The 17000-nt window shown below is 41.2% G+C and overlaps 1 protein-coding gene across 2 annotated transcripts; it reads left to right on the plus strand.

The window, feature by feature from the left end:
• The first annotated feature begins 266 nt into the window (after positions 1 to 266).
• Positions 267 to 16363, plus strand: nlgn3b (neuroligin 3b). Of its 2 annotated transcripts, XM_026182496.2 has the most exons (7): positions 267 to 679; positions 3949 to 4619; positions 6212 to 6259; positions 7080 to 7229; positions 8090 to 8275; positions 10325 to 11114; positions 14298 to 16363. In XM_026182496.2, the coding sequence occupies exons 2-7, from the start codon at positions 4139 to 4141 to the stop codon at positions 15094 to 15096; spliced, it is 2454 nt and encodes an 817-aa protein (XP_026038281.1). In that variant the 5' UTR covers positions 267 to 679; positions 3949 to 4138; the 3' UTR covers positions 15097 to 16363. The 2 variants fall into 2 exon arrangements, with proteins under 2 accessions (XP_026038281.1, XP_026038282.1); XM_026182497.2 differs by lacking the exon at positions 6212 to 6259 and having other exon boundaries at positions 383 to 679.
• Positions 16364 to 17000: the final 637 nt, after the last annotated feature.

The following is a 17000-nucleotide window of genomic DNA, read 5'->3' on the forward strand; positions in this document are numbered from 1 at the left end:
TGCATCTTCAGTCTGATTGTTTGTGTAGTGTAGATCTAGTACGAATAAGATTTTTTAATGACTCTACTGGGTGATCAGGTCTAACATGTGCTGCAAAGCATGGGATAACACTGGAGGGTGGTTTGCAACATTTTCTATTTTGCCGTTGTTGTCACAATTTGCTAAAAAGGCTTTTGCCAATGCAAATGTGTCTGTGGTCTCTCTCTCTCTCTGTCCGTGCAGGCCTGCTCACTTTACTTTTTGATGTGGTCAGTCGTAGATGGGTTTTACCTCTACACGAAATGTGTGCGCCCATGAGTGCAGTCCGAGGTTAAGGTGCTTAGTTAATGGTTTCTAAATTGGGATTCAGTCGGGTTTTTTGGATGGTGAATTTAATGCACCGGCGTATCCCGGTGGTTGCCTAGTAACGCGCTAGCAGTGGGCGCCGTAGAGAGATCTCTATGGTGGGCGCTCCATTAAAACCGTTGGCGCTCCTGACCTTGGCGTCGTGAATGCGCAAAGCACACAGACTGTGCGAAGCAGGAGATAAGAGTGAAGATCTGCGCGTTTGATACCGAAACCGGAGAAATATTCCACTCACACTCACACACACGCACGAAACATATTGTTTTATGTAACTGACGGGCATAGTATGGAGGAAATCTCGAGATGGAGCGCGTCTTAGCTTGTGAATAAGCAGGTGAGTTAACCTAATGATTCTGATCTTTTTAATTCCTTTTTTCTTCTCTCCATGAGACGAATCTTTGTTCAGATTGATCACTGACATCTGGGTTGACTGTGTTCTTTAAAGCGATTGCTTTGCGATTTACCACAGTGGCTCTTTTCTGTGCTCGGTGTTTTATTTTCCCCATTTTATCCAATATTACACCGTCCTAGACCTAGATTAAACAAGCTTCCCAGTCACAACGTGAGGCGCGCACACACACACAAACACACACACACACACACACACACTACAGCAGTTTGTCGATGCTACGTGGGCTGTGGCTTGGTTTTCTCTGGTCTGCATCCTTGCATTAATTTATAAAGCGGTGATCATTATGTTTGAGTGCTACCTACACCTTCCGCGGAGGATATTTTTTCACCCCTACACCAATCCCTGCTCCTCTTTATTGCCTTGCAAAATTAGGGGGATTTGGGAAATCCACTAAAACGGGTTTGATCCACACCAGTCGAATTACAAGGGCATTGGGAGCTCGGTAGCCCACTGTTGTCTGACACAGGCTCCTTCTCCAATCTTTTCATGTCAGGGGGGGCCCCGGGCTACCAGGATCCAGTCGATAAGATGTTGTTGAGATTTTTTTTATTAGTGGTGAATTGGAGTTGATTTGTGTGCCTGTCAATGATGTAGGTGTAGAGATAGTAATGGTGGGAGTGAAACATGATTACAGCAATCATTCTAATAGGTTTGTAACTAGGATCAAGTCAGTCAAATGGGAATTGAAGTATTTTGGCCTCAGGGACGCTAGGTATTCACTTAAACCACCGATGTGGCGCAGCCACATGTGTGTGTGCATAGTGCAAACAAGCCTGTTAGAGTAAAACATTATGGTTGTAAAACAGTTTCTTTTTTTTTTCTTCTTTCTTTTCTTTTTTAAAAATATAACTTAGTTACTGGGTTCTGGGCATGTTGCCAGTCTAAATTGCTAAATAACTTGCGGTGTATCATACTTGACTGAGTGATAGCTCAATTTTATTACATGGCCCATTTGGTGTAAGCTATAAAGCTTTTATCCACATCTGTCCCATCGCACACCAGAAGAAGTTGGGAAAGCAGTATGCAGGCGCTTTGACTGTCTGCAGTGACGTCAGTGAAACAAAATAAGTATTTTATATGAGGTACAGCCCCAAAAGAAACCACCTCAGCTTTGCTCCGACACTTAAATTAGGACTCTGATTGAATGTCAGATGGAGAAAAACGTACCGATGGGTTGAAAGCAACACTGCAAATGTGTGATGAGGAAGGTAATGCCTCTCATTTTAAGTCCACATATTATCTCCTCGATCTCCAGCATTGCCTTTTTTTTTGCTGCTTCTTAAACCAGAGACAACTAACCAAGTCTGACTAGTGATTCCCTCTGTACAGCATGTTACCGCTAATTTCATAATGGATAATGATTTCACAGCAGGTTTTGTGAAGAGAGAGAAGGCTTTTTCACCTCTAAATGGATCCAAATGATTTATTATCTGTGTCACTTTCAAACCAGGAGATGTGCCCTGATATACAGAAGAGAAAAAAAAAAAGAAAAAAAATCTGCTTCTTTATCTTTCCCATTTAAATGTCGTGGGAGCTGTACATCATTGTCGTATAAAAGATAGGGGATAGAACAAGTCTTGTCCTTTTTGGCTTTTGGTGGAACATTCATAACTGTTAATTAATACAGACAAAGCTGGCCCCAGGCACAGATCTACAATATTTCTCAAATGAACCTCGGTGCTAGTGTGAGAATAAAAATGTATCTGAATTGTCTCATTGCCTGGAAATGGGAATAATGTAATGATGTTCATATTGGTTGATGCACAGCACCTGCAAAAGAAAAGGACGAGCTGCCTCTGTTTGTGTCCCTGCCAGTGTAAACAAAATGTTGCAGAGAACAAGGAAAACCGGTGCGCCACAGCTATGGTTAATTAGTGTTTATAATAGCGGGAAGAAACTGCTCCCTTTCTTATTAGTTAGGTTCATCGGGTTAAAAATGGAGCTGTTTAGCAGCAGGCTTTGACAAACCTCAGTGAAGTGCTTATCAATAATCTAAATAGGTTAACAAGCTTGCTTTTGCTTTGCCTATTGACATGCCAGTGTGAACCTGATGTTAAGCACATCACACCTACTGCTGTCCTAGACCATAAGGACTAAGATGGGATGAATTTTGTATTAGAGCATTGTTAATTGGATGAGAAACTATGCATTTTATTCTCTATAGGTCTCCATGGGGTAAGGTTACACTTTATTTTACCACTGTGCACACATGTGGTTGGGGTGGCTGTGTGTGACGCTTACACACCAGTAACTACTTATTATTAGGTACCTGGTGATTGCATTTGCAGTGAGGTACGAGATAGACTAATATGTGTTAATATGTGTTCAGTGACTTGAAGGACTAACAGGTCAAAAATCAAGGAATTCATTTTGCAGCTTCCATTGTTTTGTGCTTTGCAGTTATGCAGTTCTTCTAGGAAATGAAAACTGTAGTGGTTAAAAACTAGAAAAGGCAGTAAAAATCCAAAAGCTAAAATAAATCATCCTGCCTTGAACTCTCCATTCACTGACTTACCATTTATGACACCTGAAAGTAGTGGAAGCAAAAAGTGCAGAGCAGTTACAGACATAAAGGCTTTTCGAAATACTCCACCCTGTGGAGAGGTTTGGGTCCCATCAGGCATGTTTGTTCTGCGAATGTTCATCACTTCCATTATGTATCATGTCAACAGCTGACAGTACTGCTTAGATGCACTGAAAGACTTAAAAAAGAAAAGAAAAGAAAAAGACTGCACTTATGATTTGGGGTTTTTGAAATAAATTAAACACTGAAACATTCCAGTCGAGTCATATTTATTCTCCGCGAGCGCGCCGTTTTTTAATCTTGCTTTGGTACTTATCAAAGATTTGTCTCTTCTGCTCTGTGTTGCTTTTACATAAGAAATTGAGTTCTTAACACCTTTTAGCTCGAGATGGTTTCGCAGCGTCACTCCAACATCACAGCAGATGGGTTTTTCAGATTTTCCCTATCGCCTCCTCCACTGATACACAAAGATCAGTATTCAGTGATTTGTGCATGAGCAAGCATAAAAAGGTTATTATCAAGCCAGTGTGTGCGTTTAGCGCTAAACTGGAGGAAGGTAATGCTTTTATTAAAAATATCATTTATGTGGATATTTTTTGTTTTTTTCACTCTTTTCACACATTTTCATGTTTTTCTGGTCTAATTTGTCAAATCCTCTCGTTTTCAGATCTGTGTTCCCTGCAATGAAAGCTGGAAGTGGGGGCGCTCGATACCTGGTTGAGGTGTATTCGGATTTTATAACTGTCAGATCTAAAGGCGCAGTGAGTGATGTCTGGTTGACAGGGTCAGTGCAGAAGGACTGAATAGACACTAAAGTGTGCATTTGTGTTGTGCAAGGGCACCATCTTGCCCAGACCATGTGGCTGGCTACATTTAGAGACCATCTGTTGCCTGCACACCTGCTACATCGGCAAGGGACTGTAACCATCACCCATTGTGCTCTTCTTTGGTGGATATTATGTTCCTGCTGGTCACTGACCAGGGCAACGAGCCAGAAATTTTACCCAACTGTGACCACCCAGTATGGAAAACTGCGCGGCCTCAGGGTTCCTGTGCCCAGTGAGGTCCTCAGGCCAGTAGATCAGTATCTCGGGGTCCCCTATGCTGCCCCACCTCTGGGCGAGAAGCGTTTCATGCCCCCTGATCAGCCCTCCTCCTGGTCAGGTATCAAGAACGCTACCCACTTCATGCCCGTCTGCCCTCAGAACATCCACAACACTGTGCCAGAGATTATGATGCCAATATGGTTCACCTATAACCTGGACACAGTGGCCACATACATTCAGGATCAGAGCGAGGACTGCCTGTATCTAAACATCTACGCTCCAACAGACGATGGTGAGTTGGTGTGGTAAAAAGGACAGCGATGGCGTTCCACGTCCATTGATCACTGTTTATCGTGGCCCTGATGTTGTGCTGTGATCATCATAAAGCATGCGTGTAACCAATATCCATGCCACTGCTGCTAGCAAGGGCTGATTTACTGCCCAGTGCAATGTCATCATTGTCCGACATGTTGCTGTCACATTAGGGGTAATGATTTGGTAGGCAACTAAAGAGTTTTCCCTGATGCCACTTAATTGATCCTCTGCATACCTAAACATAGACAGACTGAGGCATGTGCATGTTCTCCCAGCAACAGATATCGAGTGAAGTACTTCAGAGCCAAGGTGTTGTTCAAGCACTGGTCCCCCCTTTAACTAAATGAGATTTTTGGTATTTTTTAAAATAACAAGCCTACAGCACCAGTGGAAATTACAGCAGTGCTAGTAAAAGTAAAAGTGCTAGCTTTCCATGTTTTCTAAAACTTCTTTAAAATTACCGAATCACTGCTTTGCTCCGACAGCATGTCTGCTGGGGGCTAATTAGTGAGGTACAGGAGTCAACCGTCTATCGCATGCTGAATCCCCTCCTATTCTTCTAACTAATAGAAGTGTGAAATGAACCAGCGAGGAAACATTTTGAGTGAATCTGCAAATTAGCAGCACAGTGTAACACCACGGTAATGCTGCGTGTTCCCTAAATCAAATGTTGACAAACAGAGGTCTTTAATTCAGGTTACTTCAATTAGGTTTTGGTTTCTTACAGTTACAGCTTCCCTCCAGAGTATTTGACATAAGGGGGGGGGGGGCTGAAAGTTTAGCCGTGTTCAACTTGTAAGATGCCACGCTTTGACTGGCTTTTCTCTGGTAGCATAGCAACAACAGATAAACAGCCTCCTTGAGAGGTAGCAGTCCAAAATGGTGTAGCCCCACAGCCCCTCGAATGAGTTCCTCCAACAGGCCTACTCATCTGGCCACAAACAGGTTAAATAACACATTATTTCAGAGAAACATTGCCCTTTTCTTCTATACATTTTTCTCTCTTCAGACTTGTTCATTGTTTATTTAAAAGGCACCTGGGGCATGCTCTGACTTTATTACCTGTTTCACTGATGTGAAACCCCTTTTTCACTTACCTCCAGTGGTCTATCTCGTCCTGTCACATTACACAGGCTGTTTCTGAATATTGCACTATTCACAGTTTTATCACTATTCACCAAAACACTATATACCTTATATTCCACTCCCTTTGCAAAGAATCAACGTGACACTTTGTCTAAATATAGAGAGAAGGATGAACCAAGATACGTGCATCCTTCGCTGTCACAGTTACTGAAGCGTTCAAAGGCAACAGCATGTGTATGTGCATGTGTGCGTACTTACAAAAGATTTAACGGGTAATACCAATTTGTTAAAACCTGAATTATAAACAGTAATCATTTTGTGTCATAATGTTAGCATCTTAACACTAACATTATACCTAACTTCATCTACCTTTTTTGTACCGAGGAAAGTCTGGACCGACAGTATATTATTTAAGAGGCACAGTCAACCATGCTATTTTGAATTCTGTACTTCTTTTTTTTTTTTTTCTTATGTGAATCCCAGGGAGCCAACACAAGAAAAAAGGGGCGGCTGAGATACATATATCTGAAGGTATTTTTAAGAGCTCAAAGTCTTGATGCATGGATTCTTTTAGTTTCATGAAGATCTTACACTCCTTTGTTTTGACTTTCCTAAAGAACTGCGGGGGTTTCTTTTTATTTGAAGAGGAATAAGAAAAATGTTATCCGGTTTATGATTACATAAGTTTCCTGTTAGTGCATCTCGGTCTTGTACTGAACACAGTTGCAATCCTTTCAGTAAGTGCTATATCTCTATTTTCATGCACATTGATCCAGAGATTGCATTATTACTTATCTGTCTTATAGTCCTTTGTAAAGACAGTCATTCGTCAATATAATAAATTGGCCCCAAAACATGAAATATAGATTTTCTGTTCATAGCGAAAACAGAGGACTGTTTCCTTCTTAGCTCATACTAATAAATAGAAAGAGCTCAGAGTAGTGTGACACCTTCCACTTCATATCTATAAAGTTAGGTCTAAACATAGACAGTCTCAAATTTGTGGGTTTTTAATATTGCTTACGCATGCATGTTATACATAATGCTTGCTCCGGCACCTCACATGCACTATAGAAACTGTGGTTAATTATTTATTATTCATACACACGTGTCAGAGCATATTTGCCATTTGTCATTACAGCTTCCACACCACAGGCCTCCCACCCTAGCTTGCTTCTGAGCACATTTTCTAAGCAGTCTTTTCCCATACCTCATACTGAAGTGGTTGGGCCATAAAGTTTTAGTAACAGTTCTCCTTTAAGTCTACATTTCACTGCTGTTCCACCCCCACCTCTGCAGGTGTTTGCCTAGCATCTGTGTGTGTGTGTGTGTGTGTGCGTCGATGTTGCAGATATAAGGGACTCCGAAGCACGGCCCGTGATGGTCTACATCCATGGAGGCTCCTACATGGAGGGCACCGGCAACATGATGGACGGCAGCGTTTTGGCCAGTTATGGAAATGTTGTTGTCGTCACGCTCAACTACAGAATCGGAATACTAGGTGCGGTACATTTTAATGGCATTTCAAACAACACATTTAGTCCTGCTTGAACTTGGGAGAATAAACTGTCACCGCTGTCATTAGCGTCAACTGTGCTGCTGTCATTACCGTATAAAATGTAGTACAGACATGAGAGAAAACTATAGTGGAAAGCTGTACAAGGAAATATAGCTTCCTGAGATCTGGGTAGCATAGTGTAGCTTGGTCTGCATACAAATGTTGTCTTCAGAGGAAAAGCTATGCAAACACTTATCATGCCATGTCCTTGTTTCACACAATCTGTTTTATACCCACTCTGAAAACACAATTTATCTTCTTTTAGATGGATTTATCTAATCTGTACAAGATTATCAGCCTTTCTTCGAAGTAAAACAATTTAAATGCACCATTCGCAGGCACTTACAAGGTCGAGAGCCCCCCCACACCCTCCACCCTGTGTTTAACATTCAAAACAGTAAGGTGTTTGGATGAGACTTGACAAGCGGATCAGTAACAAGAGCAAGTGTAAGAGCAACGGTGACCTCGCTGTAGTTTAATGACATTTTTTTCTGGAAATAAAAGGTTTATTTACATTACATTAAACGTTATGAAGTCACTCTTATGAGGAGAGCATTGAAATTTCACGAGCAGCGGAGCCTGGATCGCTTGGTAAGGGGCGCTGCTGCTTGGAAGACTATTACAAGGAGTCGGCTAAGGTAGTGGAACGCTGTGGGAGAGAGCAAAGGCATATTTACACCTGAGGGGGAATGGTGTCAGTTCATTCAGACTCCCCGCTGGGCTACAGCTTTAGATCAAAGCTGTGACATATTTGGTCGAGCTCTTCTTCATCACTGGCTCTGTTGTCTCTCTGTATACACCAGGCTTCCTCAGTACCGGTGACCAGGCAGCAAAAGGAAACTACGGACTCCTGGACCAGATTCAAGCCCTACGCTGGATAAGTAAAAATATCGGGTACTTTGGAGGAGACCCCAGTCGCATCACGGTTTTTGGATCTGGAATTGGTGCTTCCTGCGTCAGTTTGCTGACTCTATCCCACCACTCAGAGGGTAGGAATCTGCAATCACTGTTTTTGAGGTTGTCTCTCACTTTGATGTGGTGTTAATCCCTGCTGTTTGGGCTATAACTAATGCAAAAATTCAGCACCAGGCGGGGGGCAGTTTTAGAGTTTTGTTCTCCAAATGAAGCTCCAAATGCTCTGGCAGGGAGATGAAGTGTTATGATATGGGAGTAGGGTAAAGGGGGTATTCGTTAAGTAAGTGATTGCTTTTGTTCCCCTCTACTCAATCTAATCAGGCTAAAAGCTCTGCCTCTTAAAACGTGAAGCTCTTAAAGAAGCCTACTGGCATTATAAAGTTTTCAGCATGTCTTCGAGTTCACCTGTGACCATCAGTTTTTACCATTCCAACTCATTTATATTTCAGTCTCTCGGCGTGATGTTTGTTTACCCTTGTGTGCCTACCTGCAGCGTCCGAAAATGATTTAAAAATACCAACGATGTTGTGTGTTTGTCGTCCGTCATTGCAAAACCTTGAGCGAAGACATTGTTTACCAAAGACAAGGTTGGCATGAGAATGAAGCAGTCCGAATTCTTAAGATATTCTCATTAAAAACTGATAAACCCCTCCTCCACGGCTCTGGCTCTCTCTCTGGCTCTCTCTCTCTCTCTCTCTCACTCACACACTCACTCACACACACACACACACACACACACACACACACACACACACACACACACACACACACACACACACACAACTGCTGCATTAGTGTTGTAATTGAAAATATACTTTAAACCAAATTATTTCATATATTTTGAACAGTGTAAGACACTTTGATTTTAATTGAAATTCCTCTGCAAAGGATATACATTACCTACAGGAATCTTCTGACACTCGGTAAAAAGAAAACTAGGTAACAATAAAACATGCTGTTTGATTTACAGTCATCCAAAGCTCCTTGCAAGAATCAAAGATGTGTATTTCAATATGGGTGGCCTGCTGGGAGTTGAACATCTTATCTTTGCTGTATTATTGCCCTGGTTCTCCCATTGATGCTGGCCAAAATCACGAGAAGGACAGAAATTGTGTGTTTTCATCTATGCGAGGACAGGGAGACTGCGGGAGCCGTCCTTTGTGAGGTTTGTATTGAATGTCCTAGCTTGGCTGCAGCAAATGCACAAAGACCTCCGGCTGTCTTTGAAGTAGACTAGCTAGCTGCTGCCCTAAAAAATTGAAATAAATGACAGCAAAGGAAGGAAAAAGTGACACTGCCCCTGCACTGCTTTTCCAGCGAACGCTCTTCCTTAACCCCAGCAGAGTATTTCTGAGTTGATACATATCACTTGTCATTTTTAGGTGCTAGAAACAAAATCCCTAGAGACAGAGGTGACGCACTGCATATAAACAATTCAACAGAGCAGCGTGTTTACTGTATCAACACTGAAGGATCAGGGTAACTGCATATTCAGCTCTCTGCACACACACCCCTGCACCACAGAGTTGGCACCAGCAAGCTACGTGTATGCTAAGCAGCTTGTTAGCAGGACGCCAATAACGTTGCTGCAATTACAGTAGCTCTGTGCATGACCAGTGTAAGGAAAACTGGAACCTCCTCACTGAAAATTGAGCCGAGTTGAAATTGGTTTGATGTGCATTCCCTGTCATCTGCATATAGAGAAGACGCCACATGAGACAAATTAGAAATCAGCCGAGAAAAGAATGGATTTTCTTTTTGGCGTTTTTCATATTCTCAGAAGAAGAAGCAACATTCCTCTTTACTAATTTATTTCTTCTACCCGCTGCTTTACTTAGCGGCGTCTCATCTGCTCAACTCGCCAGCCTTATCATTCTTTGTATTTCTAATCTTCCTGATTAATAATCAAAGTACGTCACATGTGGCCTTGTTTCATCTTGTTGCCACAAGAAGCAACGGGCAGCCAGCCTCAGATTTAGTTATGAATACCAATTAATGCAACGTGAATCATGTATTTGCTCCTGGCAGTCAGGAATGCTGTTAATAAATATGATTTTGCTGGTTAACCTATGTTCTCTGTGCCTTTGTCCTGTGTGTTTTTGTTCTGAATTTTGTCTCCCAAGGTCTGTTCCACAGAGCCATCATCCAGAGTGGTTCAGCGCTGTCCAGCTGGGCTGTCAACTACCAGCCAGTCAAGTACACTCGCATGCTTGCTGAGAGGGTTGGCTGCAATGTGTTGGACACAGTAGACATGGTGTCCTGCCTGCAGAAGAAAAGTGCTAAAGAGCTGGTTGAGCAAGACATCCAGGCTGCCCGTTACCGCGTGGCTTTTGGCCCTGTCATCGATGGTGATGTCATCCCAGATGACCCAGAGATCCTGATGGAGCAGGGCGAGTTCCTTAACTATGATATAATGCTGGGTGTTAATCAGGGAGAGGGCCTGCGCTTTGTGGAGAATGTGATGGACCTGGAAGACGGTGTGTCTGGCAGCGACTTTGACTTTGCTGTGTCCGACTTTGTGGACAGTTTGTATGGCTACCCAGAAGGGAAGGACACACTGAGGGAGACAATCAAATTCATGTACACAGACTGGGCTGACAAGGACAACCCAGAGACTAGGAGGAAGACCCTGGTGGCCCTCTTCACTGACCACCAGTGGGTGGAGCCCTCGGTGGTAACGGCTGACCTACACGCCCGCTACGGCTCGCCCACCTACTTCTACGCCTTCTACCACCACTGCCAGAGCCTTATGAAGCCAGTGTGGTCAGACTCAGCGCATGGAGATGAGGTGCCTTATGTATTTGGCATCCCCATGGTGGGCCCAACTGATCTGTTCCCCTGTAATTTCTCCAGGAACGATATCATGCTCAGCGCTGTGGTTATGACTTATTGGACCAACTTTGCGAAAAGTGGGTGAGTAACAGTGGATTCAGCAAAAAGTAAAGTAATAAGAATGTGACTCATTTACACATTCGTTGAAATGCATTAAATTGCCATTCATTCTAATTTCATATTCCTGTCTTGGCTTAGAAATGATTGTGAAATAACATAACTGTCCCTAAATTGTGCCTTAGTTTTTATTGCTTTGCATCAATTCCTGACATTAAAAAGATTTTAATTTAGACAACTTATTGTGCAATAGGTCTCCTTACCTTTGCTGCAACTGGTTTGACCTCATTAAAAATGTTTTAAAAACAGTTTAACTCTGCACCCATACGTGTGAACTTAATTGCTTCCCTGCATACATAATGCCAGATCCTAATAAAAATCAGACATCAGTCCAGCACAGTCATATCAGCTGACAAAACTGAGTGTATCTATTTAGTCTCTTTTTTAAACAGTCAAAGTCTTGTTTAGCTATCTCTAAAACCTGGTGTAATGCACATAACACAGTTTCATCACTTTGGGCAGCTGTCCGAAAGGTAAGGGCTAATAAAATTTACAGCTTCATTCGCATAAATGTTTAAAGCAGTTCATTGGTGTTTAACAAAAAGGTTACACTGAAGAGAAAGTTTGAAGACACAGTTTAGATGTGCTCTATAAATTTAAGGCCAGCTTTAGTGAGTTGTGTTTTTTGATAGGAGTGACTCACTTTGTCACTACGGAAATACGTCGACTTGTATTACAGATAAATGCTGGTAATAAATAAGTGTTTAGAGACGAACTCTTATTTTGCACTCAGGATCTGTCTTTCCTTCTGGCAGATTAGCTTTTTTTTTAATCGATTTTACAAGGAGGCAAAAAAAATGCAGCCGATTCATCTATATATCTGTCTTCAATTTTCAGCGATTGTGAGTTTATTTTGCCCAAAACAAGCAAAGATCAAAAGATCAAACTGAAAGGCTTCCAGTAGGATGTGGAGTTGGAGTGGAGCTCTGCACCTTTTTTTCTGACAGCTTTGTTTTTCAATTCATCATACCAAGGCAAAGATTTACTAAGTGTGTTTGAAGATAAAAGACATCTAAGTGAGTTGTGGTGGAGGGCTCCCCTGCTGCATGCCAGAGTCTTCCTTCATTTTGAATGCACAACTGCAATGAATCTTTGTGGGTGATGGCCCTAGTGGTTGGCAGATATGCAGCACTGATCACTATAGGCTGCTGTTTCAGTGTGTGGGGGATGAGGGGATGCTGAGCTCTTGAGGAGAGTTTGTGATATTACATTGTGTTGACCTGTTGTTTTGCTTATATATTGATAAGGTTTCTCTCCTCTTTCTGTATTGCATTTCATTGGAAAAGCTATCTTTCCTTGTATATTTGGAAGGGCAAAATTTATGGACTTGACTTGTGGGCCTGAGCAATGAGGTTAATGTCATTTTCACCAGAGGGGGCAGTTTTACCAGACTTTTTTTAAGTACAAGAAAAGAGGTTTTGTTAAAAAAAAAAAAAATCTTGTAAAAGCACCAAGAGTACCAATTCAACTTCTTTAATCAAGTAAAAGTGAAAAAGTACATGCTGTGAAATGTACCAAACGAACTGAATCTCATGTTATATTAATTGCATCATAAAATAATATTAATACATAGGAATAGAAAGTCCATTTCAACTTAAATTGTAATTCTGATGATTGCACTCAGCTTGAATTCCTGTTATGCAGAACAGAAGCAGAGGACAAACAAAGGGAATAAATAAAACCAGCTCTGTTTGCATTTGCCTTCAACTGCAGACTTTGCCTCAACGGCTAAACAGGAAAATGTGTATAGTCAGTGAGATTTGGCATGTGTGTGAACCCTAAGCTTGTGGTGGTGCGGTGGGGAAAGAATCACTTAGAACTAAGATAGAATAATTTCTGTTGTGAGCTCCATTTTTTTGTATACAGGCTTTGATCAGCTGACCTGTGTAGCTGCTCTGAATTCAACAAGATATAAGCAGATGCTTTTGCATAAACTGATTTCCAAAGCCTAGACAGTATAAAGCTAAGGTAGGATTCATTGAGTGAATCTAAACAGCACGATCACCCTCAATCTACTGATGTAATCTTACATTGACCATGAACACCACAGCCGCTCATGCACCAGTCCAACAAAGTACAACATTATAAACTTCACTACACTACTGCAAACCTGCATGCCCTTCACAAAATTGCAACCTTTTATGTAACCTTTTAATAGCGAAATGTTAGTATAAAAGAAATTTGAATGTTACGTATAAGCATCAATTTCAAATCTTAACGAACAGACCTTACCCTTAAAAATAATCAATAATAACCCTAAAAAATAAACCTGTTCTTTTTCTTACATCTTTCTCCATTTCTAAGTGAAGTTATCTCACTTTCTTTGCTCTCTCTGAGGAACAAAAACAACAACTATACTTTTAGCTAGTAGATGTGTGGCAAACTGCACAGAAACACTTTGTTTGCTGACATTTGTTGAACTCTTAGAAATATTGAATTTAAAATCACCTGCTAGTTAAAAAAAACATTTCTTCCTTTATGTTCACTTCTTTTCTGTAGCTCTAGCAGTCACAACTTATAAACACCTTCACTAAAAACATCATTCCAGGTCATTTAGTCCAATTAAACCCCTGAATACAGCGCTAAATGAGGCCTAAATTTGTATTTAAAAAAAAAAAAAAATCTTTAATCTCTTTGTGTATGGTTAGCGCCGGTGATTGACACACCGGTAGGGTTGTCTTTTATGTTTTTTGTTCCCTCCATTTAGATTCAGCCTGATGTTTGAAGGTGCTCAGTGACAGCATATAATAACTCCCCTCAAATGGCTAAAGTAAAAGTTTAAGTAATGAGCCTGTTTAAAAATGTAAGGAGCAGAAAGGAGAGTTGTTTGTGATAAAGATAGGGAGTAAAAGTAAAAAGATGCCAAAAAAATACCTAAGTAGAAATTCCTGCAAATTCTTCTTAAGTTTAAGAATAGTAACTGTAACAACCAAATACTTTGCACTTCCCTCCTGTTATTAAAACAGTAGTGATGTAGATATTTTCAATAGTGATGCCCATTGATGTAAGGGCAAATATAAGCCAAATCACATATTTAAAAAATCTCATGTTCATTGAATTAGGATTGAAGAGGATTGTGCTAAAAGTTAATATATATTGAAATTAATTTCCCTCCAAGGCTAAAATTTACCTATGATGTCTTCATAGGGATCCTAACAAGCCAGTGCCACAGGACACCAAGTTCATCCACACCAAGGCCAACCGCTTTGAGGAGGTAGCCTGGTCCAAGTATGACCCCTACGACCAGCTGTACTTGCACATTGGCCTGAAGCCTCGTATCCGTGACCATTACCGTGCAACCAAAGTAGCCTTCTGGAAACACCTGGTGCCCCATCTCTACAACCTCCATGACATGTTCCATTACTCCTCCACCACCACCAAGGTCACACCACTGGATCCCACCCAGTCCAATGGCAAGAGGTCTGGGGGTACTGGACGCCCGCCTTTATCCACTGCCCATAGTAGCGGAGAAGGAGGGAGAGAGATGGGTCCTCTGATCATGCCAAACCCGAGAGATTACTCCACAGAGCTCAGTGTCACTATTGCTGTCGGGGCGTCACTGCTGTTCCTCAACGTTCTGGCCTTTGCTGCTCTGTACTACCGCAAGGACAAGCGCAGCCGCCAGGACACTTCACAGCAGCCCAGTCCGCAGCGCGAAAGCAAAGGCAATAATGCAAGCCACACCACAACAGTAGACGAGACCTTGTCATCCCAGCAAAGGAACCAGTGCGAGGCCCTTCACAATCCTCTCCACGTCTCGCCCAGTTTGGACTATACGCTCAGTCAGCGCCGCTCCCCTGACGACATCCCTCTGATGACCCCCAACAACATCACCATGATCCCCAACTCCCTAATGGGCCTTTCCAACATGAGTCCATACAGCACCTTTCCCGCTGGCTACAGCTCTGCAGGCCTGCCCAGCACCCACTCTACCACAAGGGTATAACCTGGCAGCCAGAAAGAGATGAGAAATGTGACATAGATGAAAAATGGAAATGTAAAGCTGTATTTAGGATGTGTAGGTAAAATAGGATTTAATATGTATGTTCTGTCTTTTTCCAAAGGTGTACAACCGCGAACATCCTGCCTTTGCTTTCTCATAATAGGAAGTCTAACTGCAGAGTCATTTTATAATAATCATTTTCAAAGGCAGTCGAAAAGAAAAAGTGCATTTCATTTTCCACTTTGGCTTTTTTGGAACTTTACCTAGCAAGAACTTAGTATAATGTTTGTACAGTTGGATTTGTATGGGAAGTTTTTCTTACTCTGTGATATCTATTTTGATCTCGTGGAACAAAGTGACATTACAACTCATGGTGGACAGAGATGAGATCTGGGAGAAGCATAAAAGCAGTATTATTATTACTATTATCAAGCTATTTTATACATATTTCTCATGGTACATTGCTTATTATGAAAATGTATTTTTACTGTAATTACTTTAAATGCCTTGTACAGCACATCGCTTACATGAGGAATTACTGTGGAGTCATGCCAACAATGGATTGAAGTTTTACTGGTCACATGTGTTAAAACTGTCCAATTTACCCAAAATATTTCTATCTGGTAGTGCAAATTATAGCACTGTGTGTGTGTGTGTGTGGGGTTTGTGAGAGTGTGGTGCGAGTGTGTGGCTGACAGCTGCAGTACAAAAATGTAAATTAGGCACTGGTTGAAATTAACCATTGGGTTTTGCATATGTAGTATTGTGTAATTTATTGTAGTCTATTTGAGTAACCTTGCTATGTTATTGTTTTATGTGCTTTTCAAGTTTTGCTTAGTACATCGTAGCAATAGATCTTCTGCTTCACTATAAAGAGAAAATTGCTTAAGATGTGTTTTTCCTACTCTAACCAAACTCATGGTTCTTTTGGCTTGGCTTGTTTGTACAGAATAAACTTAGACCAACATTTTATTTGTCGTTTGTTTATGAAAAGCCTACTGTAAGGTCTTCAGAGAGATGACTGTAATTACATTGTAACTGTATGTATACCAATTCAGTTATTCACATTTAAAAAGCAGTTTTATGAAACTTGCAGAATATTGCTCCCTCTCCAAGTGGTTTGGACCTCTTGTCAAGCTAAACCCAGGGGTCTTTCTGTACTGAATGGACACGATGGACCTCAAGCTTTGCGATTTGAGTTCTTTGAACCTATAAAATTGTTTACTGGTAATCTAAATGAGATGGCTATTAAAAGATTTTTGGAACTAAAGATGAGTCTTGTCCGAATCTGGGATTTGAACACAATTTATAGGGAAAAAGCAGGTATAATGACAACTTATAAATCGTATATGTCAAGAAAGGTAGTCCTAAGCTGTATAATATCTAGGTCATGATTAGCCTTAGAGATGCAGTTACAGGGGAACTGTGCTGCATTTACACTGTTACACTGTTCCTAGAGTGTTTTTTAAAACCTTGGTAAGCCGCTAAAAAAAATTCATGTAAGATATTTGAAAATCTGGGGATAAAGAAGTGAGATCAACAGACCTCTGTAACTGGCTTCTCTTCTTTGCTTGAGGCTAGCAGCTGGATGCTACATCAGCTGACACTATTTCAGCACACCTAACTCTCCAGCTGAAGTGTTTTCTGATGAGTTGCAAAAAAGATGTCTCCAGTTCAGTTATAATTTGGATTTTAAAGTCCAGTATTGTTAAATAGTTTGAATGTGAGGCTGAATAAGTGGAATCTCGATTATTTCCAGTGAAGTAATTTAAAAGATGTGAGGTTAATTTAGGTTTAGATAAGGCTTGGGGTTAAAATTAGACTATCTATGTTGATTTGTTCTCTCTAAAGCATTACTAGGTCAGTAACTTATATATGCTATGTTGGTTATCTTTTCCGAGTGTAAT

Source organism: Astatotilapia calliptera, chromosome 10 (assembly GCF_964374335.1).
Source record: "Astatotilapia calliptera chromosome 10, fAstCal68.1, whole genome shotgun sequence".
NCBI lineage: Eukaryota > Metazoa > Chordata > Actinopteri > Cichliformes > Cichlidae > Astatotilapia > Astatotilapia calliptera.